The sequence below is a fragment of the Opisthorchis viverrini genome (genome assembly GCF_000715545.1).
Source record: "Opisthorchis viverrini unplaced genomic scaffold opera_v5_130, whole genome shotgun sequence".
In the NCBI taxonomy this organism is placed as follows: Eukaryota; Metazoa; Platyhelminthes; class Trematoda; order Opisthorchiida; family Opisthorchiidae; genus Opisthorchis; species Opisthorchis viverrini.
Genome location: NW_008751788.1, coordinates 20,065 through 41,041, shown reverse-complemented (window position 1 = coordinate 41,041; position 20,977 = coordinate 20,065). Strand labels below are relative to the sequence as shown.

At 45.3% G+C, this 20,977-nt stretch overlaps 2 protein-coding genes across 2 annotated transcripts in view; both read right to left on the bottom strand.

The window, feature by feature from the left end:
• Positions 1–20,977, bottom strand: part of T265_14015 (hypothetical protein) — a gene marked incomplete at both ends in the record, with an annotated part of 46,306 nt that overhangs the window by 23,003 nt on the left and 2,326 nt on the right. The window contains 16 exon segments of the mRNA XM_009171655.1: positions 2,321–2,438; positions 3,286–3,334; positions 6,048–6,196; positions 6,637–6,703; positions 7,560–7,624; positions 8,992–9,593; positions 9,885–10,004; positions 12,017–12,045; positions 12,276–12,372; positions 14,956–15,030; positions 18,421–18,517; positions 18,522–18,644; positions 18,686–18,830; positions 18,875–19,024; positions 19,064–19,185; positions 20,422–20,809. Coding sequence (XP_009169919.1) covers positions 2,321–2,438; positions 3,286–3,334; positions 6,048–6,196; positions 6,637–6,703; positions 7,560–7,624; positions 8,992–9,593; positions 9,885–10,004; positions 12,017–12,045; positions 12,276–12,372; positions 14,956–15,030; positions 18,421–18,517; positions 18,522–18,644; positions 18,686–18,830; positions 18,875–19,024; positions 19,064–19,185; positions 20,422–20,809 — 2,396 coding nt within the window.
• On the bottom strand, positions 6,335–15,639 carry T265_06376 (hypothetical protein; the record flags this gene model as incomplete). The annotated part of the gene is made up of 3 exons (XM_009171627.1): positions 6,335–6,499; positions 8,992–9,593; positions 15,513–15,639. 3 exons carry the CDS (start codon positions 15,637–15,639, stop codon positions 6,335–6,337), a joined length of 894 nt encoding a protein of 297 aa, XP_009169891.1.

Below are 20,977 nucleotides of genomic sequence, written 5' to 3'. Positions count from 1 at the left end.
AGCCATCTACCATGGACAGACAAGAGAGCTTTAAAAGCCTTCATTCTATGGAATTTCGGTTCATCAAATTCGAAGCGCTGTACTGAAAAATTGGGTGACAGACCTGACCGATCTGATCGGTTATGTAACCTCAATTACCGATGTTAAGAGTCCGCTAGTCTGACATGACACGAGTCTATGGTAAGCGAACGCGGACTCTCATGCTTCAGTCTCAGTCACAGGTTTATTAAGCATACACAAAGCACAAAGCTCTGACGCTAAAGAAGCAAGTTATTAGGTCACTCGTGTGTTCCGTCAGTGAGCACACTGAAATGCTACACATCCATATGAGTAGTGCGAAGAAAGCTATGTTGAAATGCTGCTTCATCCCTATAGGGAATTATCAGCAGTCGGCATCGCACAAAACTCAGGGGGACCTGGAACAAGCGACCTCCCGACCGGAAATTGAACATTCGAGCGTTCGGGCACGAACGGTTAATCATAAGTGTGATTAACTCCTACGTGGATGGACATAGCACCATCTATCCTTCAGGCATGAAAACCACATCACGTGGTTACGTGTTGACGGGCTTCTCGAGTGAGGAACTCCCAGACAGAAAGTGTAAACGATAATTGATACACTGATGAATGTATGTTTCCCGATTTGATTAAGCTTCATAGCAGCTTGTCGTTTATTCATCATAGTCAGGAAACTAATCAACAGCTGCAATAAATTGGAAGACTGTTGCAGAATAAAATGCTTGCATAGTAGTGGGGTCGGTATAGGGCCGTGTTGTGAAGGTGGCTACCATAGCGGGCTGAAGGAGCAGTCCTTCAGTAATTCGGGATATCCAAATATTCTCAAAAGTGTCTACTACACTGTTACTTATTCTTCTTGAAAAACTTGCACCTATGGTAGAAACAGATTTGCTGATGTTGAAACCCATCGGCTGGTTCGACGGTGACATGATATGCCACAGGTAACAAGCTGGAGATAGCTCAGTGGTTAAAGCGCCAGCTTACGGGCCGGAAGGTCCGTGGTTCGAATCTAACCCTGTCTGGGCTTGGGAAACCTGGCAGTATCCCAGCCCTGGGGCCTTCTCCCACTGGCATGGCAGCTTAACAGGTTTGAGCAAATATATTGTGAGTGTGATATAGAGGAGAATGTCGGTAGCTCAGGTAGCGTAGATGGTCGTTGGCTTGTTCGCTGAGCTGGGCAATTTGGTTGCAAACGTTTCATCACCAATCGAGGTGACATCATCAGTGCGTAGCGGTGGGTTGGTGGTTGTCTAACTAACCCACCGCTACGCACAACTACGCACTGATGACGTCACTTCGATTGGTGATGAAACGTTTGCAACCAAGATTTATATTATTTTACACGTTCTTTCGCGGTTATTTAGCTATAGGCGAGAACCACCAACTGGTGTTATCAACTTGCTTGTTAAACCATACTGATAAACCTAAATCCGTTCAGAATGCAAACTGAAGCCTACGGTGTAGGGCGGACAACCACACTCTCAATCGAACAAGATGTTCCTTAAATCATAGAGTTTCAACTGGAAGGCCAAACCGTAATTCCAGCAGCCACACGAACAAAGGGTAACAAAGAATCTTTTGAGTCCGTAGAAGGACATGCAAAAAGAAAACAGTTCACTGACCTAATTTAACATGGCATACGACAGTTCTCACATTAATTGGAACCCACCTACAATGTGTGCAATCTTGCGTTTTAGTGTGCGGTTAAAGACAAACCGATGTATCGTTTCAGAAGAGCTTGGTAAACAATCGGTAGTTTTCATTTGGACAACGTTTCGCTTTTGACACAAAAGCTTCATCAGGCCAAGTGAACAGGTCACCATACTGGCCAGGTTATAAGACAGACGGGGAACCAATCGGTAAATTCTCTTCACACTAGATCAGTGTTGAGTGTCAATTAACAGCTCTTGTCGGCTAATGTGGGTGCCATAATCTTGAATTGGTGGATTGGAGGAGTTTCAAATCAGTTCCTATCGCTTTTCTTTCCTTAATCTTTTCAGGCTGCTTCACTTGATGATTCACCTCGGGTGCCACTGGTAGATCCTTGATCTTCGTGGGCGAGTGAATGTTACGATGACTACTCAATCGGTTCCAAACTTTTTCCAATTGACTGAAGACCGATTTACAGTTGAAATCCACCAGGACATTATGGTTCTTTTAAACGGCTTATTAGGTTAATATTCCGCTCAAGTACTTCAACAGATCGTACATATAAGTGCCTGCATGATACTGTAATTCGTAATGTTTTAAACAAATTGCTAATTATTCAGGCAACAAACAAAATGCTTTTCACCTAACTCACCAAACTGAAAATTTGAAAAACTTGGACACATATGGTAACAGGCACTCATTATGCCTTCCATCGTCAACGCCAATCCCATGGCATAATATAGTCCGTAGTGCTGCGGGAGTCCTCGGGTCTGGAAGTTCGTTAAAACGATGACATGCAATGAGAATTGTATGGCGACAAAGGTTTGAACAGAGAGGAGTTTAACTGTCAGTGAATCATGTTGTTGTCAAGGCATAGTAAACAATAAAATTGAGAAAAAAAGAAGTTAATTGGATAATTGGTCTGAAACATCCGGTAATCCACAAGTTGGGCGGGGGGAAACAATGGAAGGTTAAAGTATGAATCGGTAGAACAGGAAAGCGGAGGGAATATCCCGTGTCTGGGTGCAGTCGTGCTGTTTACCTTCCAGGATGGAGACCACATCACTCCTGGACAAAGACAGTGAAATATATAGCTACTAATCGTTGCCAACGATGTACTTGACTTCAGTTTCGACGTCTTTGAGTACGGATCCCGGGCGTTTGAGTCCCTTTTCCATCCCGATTTTGTTCTCATTGTAGGAGTTTATTTCAATAAACTGACCTGGTTATACTGAAGCCACAGACACACACACACACACACCGGTGTTGCTGTCAATGATATTCTACAACTGCATGTGCTGCACACAGGGCGCCTCATGATTCACTTGGCACGATATTCGAGATATCACAGCATATTTTCACAGAGGAAACTACTCACAAGGTTGCTGAAAACTCTACGACAGCCCACGACCGGTTTCGCCCGTCTTGGGGCTCATCAGGTGGGCTCAGTCCCCGAGTTTCCGTCAACCTTATGTGCAGCACATTCAGTTGTAGAGTATCATAAACGAGAGATTCAACTGAGTCTCTCGTGAGAACCAAATTGATTTGCAAATTAGTGTATTTCTCGAGAATGGCAGTACCGTTTTTTTGTCAAATACCATTACAGTGATAACTCACTTCAGTTACTTCTGGATCAAGCTTCCGACGTCGCCGGTGGATAAGGTCCCTAAATAACGGACAAAAACGGTTTCAGAAACACGATTCGCAAGTTGTATCTTCGATTAAACACAAATGTGACAAAACTCATGGATAAAAGGGAGGTTTTACGATCAATCCAAAAAAAACACGTATTTGCCCAACAAAGTTGTTTGAGACTATGGCTAATGGGCCAGAGCAGTCTCCAGTCTCTCACCTATCTTTTGGTGATATGAGGAACATTCAGGTGTTGGAATGAAGGCCACCTAGAGACAGGGTGCTGTGGGGGTCGATAACTCACGACGAATGAATGTACGGGATGGGGTTCAAATCGACTCGATGAGCGATGATTACACGTAACTCCCAAGTACAATATTCGAGCAGTCCTTAATTAGTACTGAGACAATTACTGTGTCGAAAAAATGCAGCTAAAAGTAACCAAGTCCGGATGCTCCGGAAGAACCATGAACCAGTTCGAGAGCAAAGAAATTCAGGCAGTATCCAAGCTAGAGACGAGCAGACTGATGCATCTGGAGGTCCTGTTCATTCTATGAAAGTCGTGGACAAAAGAGACCGCCGTTCCTCACCGATAGTGTGACTCACTCCACGAGAGTTCTAATCTAGAGGCGCTTGTGACAGTCACAAGCGGAAAATATCGATCATCACCCTACAACTACACAGAACTATGCATCCGAACACAGCATGGTGAAAGTAGTCATATTCATTCAAATCAGTGGAGTGCACATGACATGCATCTGTTCAGTACTAAGTTTGAAATCTGTGGTCTGTTGTGCGATGTCCCTACTTTCTCTACACAACGAAGAAAAAAGCGCAAAATACGGAGAAAAGTGAGTGAGAAACAGCCCTGTTTAGGAACACGCATGAGTTCACCCGGAATATTCGGAACCGGGTAATGTGAATATGACGGTTATTGGAACAGCTCAAAGTCTATCACAAGTCGAAAAAGGCTCTTCCCCCTTTATGAGACCCCACTTTTAGTTTACAATACACCGCAACAAGTGTTCTCCTTGCGAAAAACACTCATTTGCAGGCTGATTTGGTTTTTCGAGGGACTCACCTGGAACCCAGCTGAATCCCTCTTTTGTGATGTTTCCAGGCAACTGAATGTGCTGCACCAGGCCGTCCCATGTTTTCTTTGGTACGATATTCGAGATATCGCGATACATGTATATTCGTAATGCACTACTCGTAAGGTTGCTGGGCTGTTGACTAATTCTTAGAAGCCTTTTGAGTAGTGCATTACGAAGTGTTATTCTTCTCGGATTCCCCAGAAACTTCACACTTAGGGCAAGGGGCTTACATATGGTAATGTCTGAACAGGGTTAGACTCAGTTCAAATGAGCTATTAGAAGTACCCCGACGGATGGTAAACACCTACAGTGACTTAATACACTACTCACAAGGTTGCTGAAAACTCTTCGACAGCCCACAACCGGTTTCGTCCTTCTCGTCAAACCAACGTTCTACTTGAACCCAAATTGCACGACATTAGCGAAATACACTCAGTTGCAGGAAAATCTGGTTTTGCAAGACTCACCTGGAACTCAGCTGAATCTCTCTTTATGATGCTTGTAAGCAACCCTATGAGTAGTGTGTTATGTCCATACATGTATCGCGATATCTCGAATATCGTACCAAAGAAAACATGGGACGGCCTGGTGCAGCACATTCAGTTGCTCAAAAACATCATAAACGAGAGGTTCAGCTGGGTTCCAGATAAGTCTCCCAGTCACCTACGGTGACTGTTAGTACTCATAAGTGGATAGCACCGTCCAGGCGTACATACTGTGTAGTGAACAATGCCCAGTTGCACTCTGTCAATCAACTACAAGGTCATGTGTGGACTTGAGTAATGATGACAACGTAGCCACAAAATACACTCGATGACTTATTCCTCCTGACCACAACAATACTTATCGGGGAATTGTATGGTCCCCAAGGTGAGAATCATTTTGTTATCGCTAACACTAACCTATTTGTTCCGCAGCTTTACACCGATACGCTGCCCCCATCATGGCCGATTACTACAGTCTGTGCTTTTGCAAAGTTATCCACAAGGCCTGGTTTTTACTAAATCCAAGGTGGACAAACTGCGATCATCTCCATGTAAGGGAGACCTGGGACTCGTTGATCTCACAAATCAGATGCAATCGGAATTCCTTCATGTTCGTAATGCACTACTCATAAGTCCACGACTGGTTTCATTCTTCCCGGGGCTCATCAGGTACGCGCAGTCCCCGAGTTTACGTCAACCTTATGTTTGCAGATGACTGTATTTCGCTAAATCCCTTCATATTCACTACAAACGAACTCCACACAATGTGCATCTGCGAGCGTTCTCCCGGTTGTTCACACCATTTTATAGTTCATCTTTGAACGGAGACCACCTCTCATTTTTGTGAGTTCCTTCAGCCGGCCTCAAAAGATGGGAAGCACTGTATCATCAAATCGTTTGCCAGTGACATAACACACTGTACAGCTGTCAAGTTCGTCAACACGTAGAAAGACTACCGGTGTATGATTTATTTGTTGACTTGCTCGCTTGTGTGGCTGTTGGTCTCTATATTGCTATTTTATCTGTTTTTTTGCTTGCCTGCTTCACCGAAGATGGTGCGGGTATGAAACATGAGCATAATCGATGCCGAGAAAGAAACGTTAAAGCAATGAGAAGAGATTAGAACCAACCGAACGGTGGAAACAAACATGAACTGCAATCGACATACCTTCGCGCTGTAGCCGTGAGAAACAGCAGACCGAGCATGATATAACCAATGTTCGAAATGATGTTGTTGAACGCTGTGAAGATGCCCAGTGGCCGTGCGCATTCAAAGTTGTAGTAACACAAATCTTCGTTTCCAGTCTCAACCAAAGTCTGCAAAGAATCCACGAAATGCCGTCATTGAAAGCGAGAAACAATTTAGAATGACACGGATGGCTTGAAAGTCACTTGGATAGGTGGCTAAAGCTGCGTTACATATGGGTCAGTGCTTTTTCCGGGGTAGAAGAGTAATCATTCAGCTGTAGCGCCCTTTCGGTGCCTAACTGCCATGCTACCCAAAGGTTGCACGAGGGCTGGGATACTGTCAGGTTGCCCAAACCTAGACAGGAGAAGTCGAGAGGCAGAGGTCGGGCTCGAACCACGGACCTTCCGGTCAGTAAGTTCGCGCTCTAACCACTTGGGTAGAATAGTGTTTACAAACAAACTAGCACAACCAAAGTCGACTAACTAACAATTGGTAGCCGACAGGATAATCGAAACCAACACAAGATCAGTTCAACAAAATTTACGAGCACGGGAAAAAACTGGCTTACTTTTTGGTAGATCATAATAAGCTGAATGGCCGGCAACCCGTAAAATATGGAGATAATGATCAAGTACCTGGGTGGATAAGGAAGGTGAGGGAGTTAGGAAAATGAAGGAAAGACAAACAGAATTATACAACAGACTTGGTCGGCAGGTTTATTCAAACTCTCGTTGAGTTACCGGTCCTCGTGCTTATAGAAATATTGTGAAACAGCATGTAGACGATATCTTTGCTCTGTTTTGTTTTTGGAGCGAAACAGTTAAACAGTACAGAAATCAGCAAAAGAATCAATCGTACAGCAGATAGTGGCGACTTATCGCGTTCCCGGGCCACTCTCTTCAAAGTTCTAGTAATGCCACTATCGACAGTTACAATACTGCACAAAACAGTCAACAAGGGGTGTCGTCAAGCTCCATGAAAATCGAAAGGGATATGATCACTTAGTTGGAGTTCGACCATTGGATGGACCACTTTTCCAAGTGGTCATTTGCCTACTTAATAACTCTCTGAATAAACTGGTGGGGTTGTGCGGCAAGTGGTCAAACAGAGAGACACAATTGGTGCGAGGATTCATCAACTGGGATCATGGGTGAGACTGGTGTTCCGGCTTCCGAACAGTTAGATCCTGCTCATCAGCTAAACTCTGACAGACAAAGACGTTAGCACAAAGATGTGGGTAAAATCAAACCACCGAGAAATGAAGTGACTTGTAAAAGAACGCTGGCGACTCAGGTTGTTCACTTGATGGTCGAACGCCCCAATGGTATCACCTCGACTCGTGACAAAACATTTGCTCAGCAAAATGCCCGATCAATAAATGATACAATGCTGTCCGTCCATACAAAATACAATACAATACAATACAGTGCAATACAATACAGTACAATACAATGCAATACAATACAATACATAGAAGATGAATATACTTACCAAAAGTAAAGCAGATATTTTCTGTTCAATGTGGTATATCGTTTTCTGGAGAGATTAGACACGGGCTTTGGTGGAGAAGTGGAAAGGGTACGTGAGTTACAGGTAGTCAGATAAGAAAATGCGATAAACAACATTAGAGTTGAGTTTCGCGAGGCGGTTGTAGATGACCTTAAAACGCCCGGTTGATACGGCTGAACGTGTCAAATATGTACGGCTGGCTGGTAAACCACTACAAATTTTAGCAACTTGCTGTGAAAAACGATCTCGAGGTTTACGACGCTGCTTGTGGCGTTGTTAGTAACCAAGAGCAGGCAACGCTCATTGTCATGGAAATACTCCTCTAAACTTTACTATTCCTCAGGAGATTAGAGCTCTCTATGACCAAGTGTAGTGATACACATTCCCCTAAGTTTTGAACTCTATCAATAGCTTCACACGGTTTGAAGTTTTCCATTCTTTTTGACGTGACTATCTTTCGCGTTTAACTTGCTATCTTAAATGTGGACATTCGAGTCATGATCTTGAACAAGGATTACTCTGTAGTGAAGTTGACAGCTGGACAAGTCACGTTTGACACATTGTTACTGGGACCGGGCATTCCAGGAGCAACAGGGCAGTGTTGTCAAATTTGTACATCGGTGGATGCTTCGCCGAGAATACAGAACAGCATGAACGCCGCAGTCATGTTATGCCTCGCACTCCGGCTGGACTCTGGTGACGTGAAACGGCTCGAACGGAGTGGTGGACCTATGTGTAATTCAACGTCTGGACATTTATCGACATCGGATCTTGCAGTATTCAGCACCCTGTCAGTGTTCACTGATACTCTGGGATAGAAATTACAAGAGTTGAGTTTGAAAAAGAACAGGATACCCATGTAATTGTGGACGTTACATCCTAGGAATGTGACGAGTCCAGGCCAAATACTTATCCATTTTGATGTGTGTATCCAAAGGGGTAATTACAGTAGTATAACTGAAATCAAGGTGTCTCACAGTAAGGAAGTTAACCGAGGTCTTGAAGATGACACATCATGTCTGGCTAATTGGTGATCAGTTTCATCCTCTTCGCTCAATTAGTTTGTTTGGAAACCGAACTATCATATTACGCTCAAACACATGATTTCGATCCGATCAGTTCAACCGACCGATTCGAGTTGATCTACTTTTTGGTCGATTGGACAGCTACACACCATGTTGTGGATATTGTCAAAGTAGTCTCACATCCTACAAATTCAATCTTGCAGTAACATTTCATTCATTTGCGTGCCACTTCAAGGATCAGGTTCAGGCGTGGCCTTTTGCTTCACACGTTGACGGAGAACTTCACCTCCCCAAATACAAGGGAAACAAAATAGTCCGTTTTCATGTTCGCTCAACATAAATCATGCGGAATAGAAAAAAAACCGCCAGAAGGATTTTGGGATACTTACAACAATGCGGAACATATCGTTTTGGGAAAGCAAAATCGTTACATCATCTGTGTTTCGCTCAGCATTTGTCAACACCTCACGGCTTCCACGTTCAGAGGGGGCTTGCTTGTCTGGTGCACTTGTCTGAGTTGTACCAGTACTAACAGGTGAGTGATTTGGACGACGCAATTCCGTAATCGGACGTGTTTCGGACACCTCATGCTGAATGACTGACCCTGGAGTAAAGGACCGAACTTGTGGGCTGCGGTGAGAGTATTTATCAAGAGTGTCCTGGGCTCCGACGAAGTGTCCCTCAGGTTGTTCTTCATCTGAAGAGCTGAACCACCCATGATGCTCACGCGTATGTTCCATGATCAAGGTTCTCGAATGATTTAGCGAAGCAGTTGATCCTCCTAAAGAATTTTCACCACGTGGTACAGAAAGCGACACATCGGCGTGATGGGATGTGCTCGGTAGTTGCTGTGTGGTCGAGGTCCTCGAGCGGCTATCACCACCTTGAGAATCATTGCCTCGACGGGCACGTTGCGTGCACAGCGGTTTTGGAGGCTTGAGCGACCGAGACTCGGATTCCTCTGTATCCAGCATGTCAACCAGAGAAGAATCTGAAACAGGAAGAATGTGACCAGTCGCCAAACAAGTTGCGTTTGTAGGTTAGAGAACCAGATGGTTCCCAGTACGACACCCTAAGGGGCGATAATAGACAGGACGGGTATGCAGTATTTAGTTTGAGGACACGTGTGACGAATGATGAAACAACAATCTGGTTGGAAGAGAGAAGTTATTGGTCAGTTGAATCACACACACACACACACACACACCACACACACACACACACACACTAAAACGAGACACACAAAAACATGAGAACGCTGTACTCGAAGAATATCGGTTACCTGTATGCAACGATGGGTGAGTAGTCGTTATGTGTGTAGCAGTGCCATAATTCCGTACAACATCGGTGGGCTGACAAAAAGCCTCAGCTTCTTCGCTTAATAAATCGAAGTGTTGTGGAGCTGCATATGATGTAGTAAAACGGTGTAGAAACAGGTAGGGTGGAAGACAAGTGTGATCGGTTGCAGGAGAATAATCAAAAGGTACACATGAAATCAGAGAACATCTATCAAAGGAGCAACAACACTGGATGTTGACGAATCCACAGTAAACCACTAATTTCAAGCAAAGCGTGAGCGGTCATTCAAACGAAAGCTTAGAGAAACCGATCCGTTTTCAAGTTTAAGCCACAAACCATCAAGTAGTACGTCGCTAGCAGAAAAAGGATTATGCAGAGATAAAAAATAAGATAACCATTCAACTGTGACACCCTCTCAGTGCCCAGCCGCCATGCCACCTGTAGGAAGCACGAGGGCTGGGATAGTGCCACGTTGCGCAAGCCTGGACCGAAGTCGAGATACAAAGGTCGGGTTCGAAGCCCGGACCTTCCAGTAGGTGAATTCGCCCTCTAACTACTGAATCATCTCGAGCTCAAAGATGCTCAGATGTGTTCCCTTCTGTGTTCTTCGAGGGTACTCGCATCTTCCGTTCACGTGACCTCTTTCCCAAGGGACAGTGAATAGTTTGCAATAAATCCCCACTTGTCAGCTTTCGCCATACTTTTTACCGGGGCGTTGGGCACCAGTGTTTGTTCAATGGAGGTTTGGTGCTGTAATTGAAGCCAATCTATTCCGAAAAGCCCAGAAGCACTGTTTCATCCTTACTGGGAATTATTAGCAGTGCGAACCTCAAGAAATCCGGACGAGTTGGGAACCCACAACCACCGTCCGCCCACGATTGGCTGATAAGCAACGCGATTAACTCGAACTTGGGCAAGATGTAGCACCGCTCATCCTTTACTCACGGATTCCACATTAAGTGGTCACGCATGGACTAGCTCTTAGGGGGACACGACTACTCACATGGGAATTTTGCTGTGCCAGCTTAGTTCTCCTCTGAGCTACTTGTAGACGGTTCATGTTTGCTACTGATTTTCGCTGTCTAGGAAGAATTTGGTGACGTTCACCATGTGGCTGTATGGCTAATGGGCCACGGTCCGAGCGGTGTAATCTGATTGGTCAGCGCATTCATCGACCGGGCTTATGGATCGGCTCTCCTTACTCTCACTCGGACCCATTACAACCTACCTAGAGCCATTACCAGTAGATGGTGCAGCAACGAAAGAAGTCGCATGACCTCAGCAAAAAAGCTTCCTCAGCATATATACTAAAATCTGGACATTCGTCGCAAAAAAAAAACGAATCAAGAATAGACTGGCGGCTAAAATAAATATGGCATAAGCACAAGGATATCAATCGCGAACAAAGTACCCATATGCAAAGCGCATTTCTTTGTGTAGTCCCGTGTTTTACTGGGAGATACAGTTGGTTTGGTGAACTAGGTGTGATGAAGGCAAACTACCCAAATCCCCCTCTCGTGCAAATCAATGTGTCATCCAATCTAATTGATCCAGTGTTACCCGAATATTACTTGAATGTTTTACGTAATTCGAAACGTTAGCGTCTGGCAACTTACATCTTCTGATGAAGATGAAATTCCATCCTGAAAGGCCTACCCTCCAGAAGAAGTTGCAAGACTCAAGCTGATGACTTCAAAATCATCTGATCAGCTTCACAAGTTCATTCAGCAGAACGGGGATGATTCGATGAACCCAGGATCATCATTTGTAAAGACATAGCACATTCAGGCACCAGAAGGCAAGTGTACGAAATATGACAGTTGGTTTATGCGAGCTACAATAAGTGGCAGACTACAATGATTATCCTAGCAATCAGAACGCGCAGAGTCCCCCCACGACCACCAGCACCAAAGAACAAGCAGTAATCAAAATGCACGTGCAGAGAACACACGATCGGAAAGCATAGCAAAGGAATAGCGCTCGATTCTAGTGGCTAATACATGATTAGTTAGTTGAACTAGGCGGTAGAGGCACGTTGTTGTAATGAAGAACTCGTAAAGTTAGTAACAATTTGGAGCAAGTTTTATTTGCTACTTATGAAAAAAAAACACTTACTTAAATCAACAGACCGTTCGTGCCGGTGGCTTGAGATCGAACGAGAAAACGTACAGAATTAGGAGTTAATATAATAGGGAAATGAAATAAAAACGTGCCAAAGGATACATGCATTCCTACCCAAATATCACACTGTACACAACCGTAGAGTACACACACCATTTCGGCGTGAAATCTAGTGATCGCCGGCAACAAGACGGTACTAAAGGGAAAAAAGGAAACGGAGCTATCGGCGAGACGCAGTTTTCAACAAACTTACGGGAGGTACCGAGACGTGCATATGATAATAATCCCAGCCAAATAGAAGAGGGCGAAGAAACCAAATGCACCGGAGATGGGGATAATGTAATCCCAGCCTGTTAAGATAGGGAGGGAGGATCAAGTGGACAACAGTTAGACTGGGCATCGTTACAATCTGTGTGCTAAGAGAATGCTGCGAAAACTACACCGTGGAAAGTGTGGTGCTTGGACTACAGCTGTCGTTATTTTGCAAATGACAACAAATGTACCGGGGATCAGAATTTAGAAGGAACCTGTGATCCAAATCCCAAATCACACAACTTCCAATACAGATCACTCGCGTAGGGGGAAGGTCTCCGCTGGAACAGACCGACCGAAAAACCAGTCGTTTTCCGAATCGATTCTCTCCGGTTAACCCAGTTTAAACTATGAATCTTTGACCACGGGAAATAGATTCAGGCCCGAGGGGAAAAGACGAATCAAATGTAAAGCGTCCTGAAACGGATGAGGTGAATATTTCATCTCATGAGCTCCCTGACTGCTCTAAACCACCGCCCTTTCGACAGAGAATCGGGACGTACTCTTTAGTGTTATTGGGTGGCTGAATTCACCCACTGAAGCCATTCAGCAACAGTGCCAACGCATTAATCTCTCAACAGAAACCAGCCTGAAAAAAGACTGACAGAAGGTTCAAACGAAGTTTAAGAGGGACCATCAAATGAACCGAACCAGAAGAACTAGACCCTAGGCTGGACCCAAACACATGTAGGTTTCCCTACCGACCCAACACTTGTTCAACCACTCGAACACACTAAAATCCCTCGGCCGACACCCAACAGACATTTAGCTTGACTTAGCTGATTGGTTCTCCTTCCGCCTTAAATCCCGACCAACCTCGGAACCTAGTCACTTGGCCTGACGGAGCTTTTGTGTCAAAAGCGAAACGTTGCCCAGCAACAAATCTACCGATTGTCACCAAACTTTTTCGAAAAAAAGTGTATAGTTCCTCCCGCGAATATCCGTATTTGAAGTAGACGCACACCAGGCGGTATCTGAGGTGGGAATACATCAAAAGAAACAGTTTTTCTCCGGAAAGATTCCTCCGGGCGTCTGTCGTCATCATCATCATCACCGACAGCATGACATCAGTGTTCAACACCGATGCTTCACTGCCGTATGTTCAAACAGTTCCTTTTCAGCTGTATCAGAGCAGCACCTACTGGAATTGAAAGCAGTAGCTTTTTTATCAACCGACGTTTTGATCTTGCAGCTTCATCAGCATGGTAAAACTTGCTTGGTTAACACGAATGGAGGTGTCCCAATCACTAGCCTTATTAGTACCACAACTCTATGGTAAAAACTCACAACCACGTGCTTAACCTGTCAGACTGCTTAAATCGAACCGACCAGGGTAGGCACGAAAAGCAAAAAAAAGGTCATGCGAGGACTGGGTGATTGATTAGCTTGGCCATTTTGGCCAAAAGCATCCGCATTACCACAGTCTATTACGAATGTTCGGTTGACCCGAATAGCTAATGAGCAATCAGCATCGAACAATCACAAGCATACAGCCTAATACCCAGTAAAAAAGCCGTTCAATGTGAGCTACTCGCAGAACATGTTAAAACCAAGCCTCTCTTTCCCCGCATGTCCGTTTAGAGGCGGTTCACGACAACCTATGAAGACGCTTTAAATCTCAGCCTAATGTACGTCAATCGTATCGAGGTTTCGAACCTGCAGTGTACCCGAAAGCTTCCTTGTAGACTGACACCCAGGCAGCCTTGTTATAAGGACTTATTCTCGAAACGAAATGTGCCGCAGATGTGTTGTCTCAGAAGGGCAGTGTCACGGGTATGCCGCGTCAGTAACTTAGTGTCCAAACTGTAATGTTCCGGGCAGTGGGAGGAACAAGTATCTGTTAGGAGGGTCAGATTCCTGAAGGTAACCCCAGAATGCCCGAAACCTACTAAGACCATAAAACTTCACAAAAGTCTCTACGGGGAAGCTGGCAAACGTCCAGGCCAGTTAACCAATCAATCAATCAATCAATCGATCAATCAATCAGTCAATCAATTCAGCAACAGCTTGGATCGATGAAAGGTGAAATTCACATAGTGTAATTGTTTCACTCGTTTGTTCGCAATAAAGTTGTTGTGGTCCCTGTTCGTCGTTCAGCTGTAGCACCCTTTCGGCACCTAGCTGCCATGCCATCTGAAGGAAGCAAGAGGGCTGGGATACTGCCAGGTTGCCCATGCTTAGACAGGGATAGTCGAGAGGCAGAGGTCGGATTCGGACCAGAGACTTTCAGTAAATTTACGCTTTAATTACTAAGCCACCTCGAACCCTTGATGGAAAGTGTTTTTCGGGTACTGAGGCACTGGGTCGGGGACAGCAGTAAAAGGAACTAGCGACTCTGGTCGTTTGATCCGGTTTCTGTAAAGCCCTCGGTTCAGAGATATCATCATGGTTAGTAGTATGAGGGGACTTGGAAGTTGCTATCGAGATTTAGTCCTGTAAATCAAGTCAGGTTATGCGACACAAAACGGATAGTACCGCACAGCTGTTTCATCCTTATTAGAAATCATCAACTAAGTGCATATCATGAACCTCCAGGGTGATTGCTCAACTATTAATCAGAAAATTGTGAGTTCGCTATCGATTTGATAGAGTTTGACAATAAAATATCATGTGAAACTTACGGCTTGGAGCGGGTAAAATCTTCAAAGTGACATTCTTATTTTGACGGTTCGGCTCACGATGCTGTTGGAAGTGTGCTACAATTAGGGACAAATAAGCATAGTTAAAATTATTTGGATGAGAATAGGATGAGTCACCTAAAACGGAGATAATGCAGAATGTATCAGAGAAAGGATGAATAGAATAGGAATGCCACACGGATTTAGTCAATCCTGTTGCGTCGAAAAACATCCGTCCTCAGTTCGGTGGTAAAGGCGAGTGTTGACGGCACCCAACACCTAATAAGCTGAAGGCGTTGAAAGCTATGCAGTCAATGAGCTACGACATGACTCAAGTGGATGTAATCACATGACAGAAGGCCTCCGTTTCGTACTTCACTCATTTAACGCGGCACAACCAACCTCCTGCAGCACTAACACCACCACCATAGAAAGCTCGATTACTCAAGGAACAGCTTGACATGCTTAAATGTTTGTGCCAAACCCCACCACACTAACGATGTAGAGAATCGAAAGAAATCGTTCAGTTGTCGCCCCCTTTCAGTGCCTAACTGCCATACCACCCGAAGGTTGCACGAGGGCTGGGATACTGCCAGGGTGCCCAAGCCTAGACAGGGGTAGTCGAGAGGTCGAGGTCGGGTTCGAACCACGGACCTTCCGGGCAGTAAATTTGCGCTCTAACCACATGGGCCATCTCGCCCCGATGTAGAGAATATCGAAATATGACCTGAATATGACTTTGACAAGCTTCCCCAGTGCTCTGCATACATAAACCTGAAATCGACACCGCCACTTATGCGGTAGCTGAAACAGAACGAGGTACCATGTATAGAGGAACACCTACGGCAATTCGACGTCATTGTATGCCTTTCTGTGGTTTATATGTGAAGTCCATCGCTACCTCCTTGTTCGAAGAAGCTGGCTCCAACTTCAGAACTAAATCAGGCTCTGCGAAGATCTTTGTAGAACGCTTCACAGTAAGATATCTATTCCTGGTGGAAATTCGTTATTAGGGTTGAAGGTTGAACTCGCCATGCTGCCGTCCCTCAGTTATCACCAAAACGGGGGTCGAGTTGTCCACGTTAGACTACGCGGTGGATAACGAATAGACCTGAAAATCTTCGACAACCTCACGCGAATGTCCAGCTCATCCACACAAAAATAAACCACCGGACCTAGATTAGAGTTTAGCAGTAAACTGTGTATATGGTCTCAACTGTTGGTTAAGTGACCTTCGACAACCCCCACCCTACAAAGAGAGACCACTCCTCTATGGAGTTGGCGTCATGATCTCCAGTCAGCCCGACTATGTTTGCGGACAATCCAAAGGAAGGCGTCCCCAAAAAAGAGCATATATCTCACCATTCTGTACTTGGCATTCTTGGCGAGTACCATAATCCGCCCCCTCCCCTTAATTAGTCTTGAATAATTTAACCACCGTGGCCCACGAGAACATGATGATGGCTCAAGAACTTGATACACATGGACTCGCTCAAGAGAAGTCGAGAGTATATGTGCAAGGCGTAGGTCTGCTAGTTACGACTGACTGTTTAAAAACGCCCCAATTGTCTGTTTCTCGTTACTTATGCTCTTTTGTCCTTCTTGTTACACGAAAGCTTGAAAATTCCGTCATCCCACTGTCATAATACTTAAATTCTCTTGTGAGGAGATTTAATAAATAGCAACTTTTCCAGGAGGAGAAAACATGGCGTGCGCGCCGAGCGCGAAGTATTTTAATCCAGGGAGATGCACTCGATGTCCTAGAGCGTTTTACGTACCCTGGGAGTTGCATTAGTTCCGATTGTAGTACGAAAGATAAAGTCGATGCACGAACCTGCAAGGCTCATGTCAGGTTCATTAATTTGAGGCACCTCGGTGTCATAGCGGCATATCCCTGAATACCATGAGAAGTGTGTACTAGGTTACAATATGGGCTGTTTAATTGCATGGCTGTAAGACGTGGTACCTTGGTGCAGCGGAACTGAGACGTCTTCAGGTGTTTGTGTACGGAGGCTAGCCATCCCCAATAACCGAACACCACATCATCTGGACGGATGTGTCACGTACAGGACACGGGCCAAACGAAGGCATGCCCTGGTTGGTCAGAATCCTAGCCAATCCGAATGGAGCATCTTCGACTCGACGCTTCTCGCCCCCTCACGGTGATTCTAGTACGACCTTGTGGAACACTGTGATTACCCTATACATACAGATGTAATGATTCTCTTTTTGTCTCCATAAAGGGTTGTGTAGAGCTACCGTGCCTTTCGATATACCATAGTGGGCGGAGCAGGAAGCCAAGGGACCGATACAAAGTTGCACGATCGTCCATCAAGACACAACAGTTTGACAACCGTTGTCTCGGAACCGTAGCTGGTGTAGGCCGATGTCGACGGATCCGTAACAAAGCATTCGAAAATGAGTTTTCGGTTGTGCATCGAGGATTTCCATCGAAAAAATGTCCAGCACCAGAGGCTGCGTTGGTAGGCCATGTATTGCTCATGTCGAACTATCGATTGCCAAGGTGGGTGCTGTTTTTCGTGACCAATTCAGAGTTGCGGAAGCACAGAGGTGATGGATCTGACAGAGTGGTATGAAAGCGACTGCGAAAAGTTTGGGTGACCTCGGTGTGGCTTGCCCTACAGGATGGGAACCGCATGATACCAACGCGCCCGGTAGTAAACGCTGCAATATATGGTTGCTAATCGATTCAATGGCATTTCGTGTTGTCAGTTTCCATCCAAAAATGCTCAATTGGTATCTGGAATCGTTATGAAAGCGACTGCGAAAAGTTTGGGTGACCTCGGTGTGGCTTGCCCTACAGGATGGGAACCGCATGATACCAACGCGCCCGGTAGTAAACGCTGCAATATATGGTTGCTAATCGATGTCAATGGCATTCGTGTTGTCAGTTTCCATCCAAAAATGCTCAATTGGTATCTGGAATCGTAAAAACCTTGGACGAATGTAGTAGACTGATACTAAGTTCCTTCCCCGTACACTTTTATTGTGTGTTGAATACTAATGTTGCGCTGTGGATGGGGATGATGGTGGCTCCAACGAAAAGCTGATGACGTGAAGTTGAAAGGGACAAGATGCTACACGCGTTCGAAGTTCAACAGAAAAAACACAGGTTCCAGGGATACAGTATGAATCGGTACGCATGCTGCTAACTTTGTGGCTCATGTTAAAACTATTTAAAGAGGTCGGTTCGGGAGTCAAGAAACACCATCCGAGATGGCCTAAATGCTAAGGGAAATAATCTCGGAAAGTCGTTTCCTTTTTGCTCTAATATAAGTCATCGACATTTTGGAGATACCAGTTGTTCTACCAGATAGACCTGCAAATAAGCTGAGAATTATGAACCTGGAACACGTGGGGTGGAAGTGAAGCTGCTCTGATTTGGTGTCGCGTTAGAAATGCTGAGTAATGGTAATTTTCGGGAACGGATTCTATCCGAAGACTCACCTGTGGGAATAGGTAGAAGCCTTTCCATTCCTGTGCAAGCAAAATCAGTGGCTTTCAGTACTAGAACGACATAGAATCCATCGGGATATTGCAACTCCTACCAAAGGATGGATTACCGTGGAGGTACGCATGGAACATACATTGGCAGATATGACGCCCAAATTGGTTACCGTCTGATAAAGACCCGCGTTCTGCACTGTATCCAGTCCATCACTAACTGGGCACTAGGCATACGGGGTATAGTTGACACTCACAAACAGAGTACCTGCATAGTTTGGAGGGAGAGAACCATACAAACGTTGTCAGGAGAGACGACCTTGACGGCAACAGAATCCAGTGGATGTGTAAACTGATAGCGAAAATAAACCGGTTGTGCCGGGCGAAGCAGGAAATTCAAAGGATCATCTTTTCTGAAATTGAACAACATGAGTGACATATTGAACACTGTGCTTACCTAAGGTCAAAATCGGTCACAGATTCAGCCCGGAATTTGAAGCTAACATTCTTCAGGGAGAACGTAGACAGCTCAACCGTGAAATTGACCGAAAAATCAGAACTTAGTTTGAGGGGGCATAGGGTTCGACTGACGTTGTGGTAAACAGAGCTGTGTCCTATAAGAAATGAAGCACTGGTTGACACTCACAGTTCGTTGACCACGGTAGGAACTCGAAAAGAGGTCACTTCGTTCCTTTGTTTCACAACAACAAGCAACGGATAGTCTTTGAATGCATCCTCTGATTCCACGTGAATGCGAACAACTAACTCCTAAGAAGCTGGTTCACCGTGGGAAAGGTTGGACTCACTTGTGAACTCACATTGAAAACCCGAAAATCGAAACTCTCACCCTGCGTTATGGAGATGTTACCCTCATTGTCCACATCCAAAGAAGCATTCCTTGCTTGAACAGTCGTCAGCAAACATATGAGGAGAACAGTGCTGATCATGAGAGCTGCAATGAAGTCAGAACTCGGAGGTGACAGAAAACAATTACATTTAAAAACCAAATACCAACCCGAAGGCTAGATATGAGATGAAGAAGCACCTAAACTTGAGAGCCACCTTTGTAATTGCGACGATCAATCCTTCTGAATGTTTGTATTACGAATTTTCAAGAGCACGAAGAACGCCACATAAGTCCTAGTTCTGCGGATATAATCCTGACCACCTCTTCGTAGTGAAGGAGCTTCAATGTTATTCTCCATTGATAGGAGCGTAATTCCTCAAAGTTTGATCATGCAAAGAAGGCTAACGGCAAATAACCACTACAGCCAGTGAGTCCCCGCACTATGATAAATTGTGAGGCAAGATGTGGGAGTAGAGTCGTTATGGTCGACAGAAGCGCGTGTATGGTGAGGAGATCAGCGTCACCAAATTTGCTGAATCAGCGACGCTATCTACCACGGAGGATGGACGACTTAGAAACCACACACACTGAGTGCGAAGACCAACCACCTTCAGTCGAAACGCACATACATGACAAGAATGCGATGCGACACAGTACACACCCGGGACGCCAAACGTCGTTAAGAGGCATCCTAGGGCTGGAGAAGTCCCTCTCCATAAACAAGCCGGCTGAACTTCTAAAAAGCTGGATTCAAGGAAACGGCCTCAAGACAAGAGAATCAGCACTCAGATTGTGGCCTGAACCAGCGAAACCCCTTACATACACACAGTCTCACTTTTCGGTTGGTACACTGCTGCCGTTCGGCTAACTGCTGTTCCGTATTCAGTAAAATTAACTAAAATACTGCCTTACTAAACCTAAAGGATCCGATCCATATGGTGACAACGCGCATCTCTTGCCGGAACCTTGCTTTCTTTCCTGTTGATGTACGTTGTGTCTCTGAAGCACGCCTTCAAGACTCCACTTCGGTCGTATACATTAGGCTGCTTAGGAAGAAGACAGATGTTCCACATTTCACTCTTCGGGTACACCTACCTTACGAAGAGATCGGACCTTATCGTGGTGCGACAGTTTGTGTACCTCAGTAACCCATTTACCTGTACTGGAAGTTGCTCGTGCAGCATCGGGTCTCTCCTGCCAGGTTTTTCAACGGACACAGATCTGACAAAGAATCCCTTACCCCCCCCCCCATATTTGGAATCCCGACCTGAAGCTGCCACCTTGACGTGGTGGTCGGGCTCGAGTGCTACAATGATCCCGCAGACTACACTGGCTGGAACTTCGTTCAACAAGGTTAAACTATGCCAGCGAGGCCAAAGGGGAGCAGCCAGACCAAGAGCAGCGAGACCCCGCACTACGAGTAATCGTGCTACGAGGCGGTCTGGGGGTAAAGTCGTACTGTCCTCGGCGACAGGAGTGTGAAGGCAGTAAGGTGTTTCCCCCAGGCGACCAGCATGTCCATATTTATGGAAGCAGCGATGCTGCCTTCCCCCAAGGAAGGACGGGTTAGAAAAGGTGGGCCCCAAAAACCGCACACTCCGATCACCCAACGGTTGACCGTGACCGCCGGCGCATTATCCAATACGGTCGAAATACTTTTATAACCAAAGAGCCCGGTGCTGCTCAAAAGGCACCTGCTGTGCGCAGCCGTAT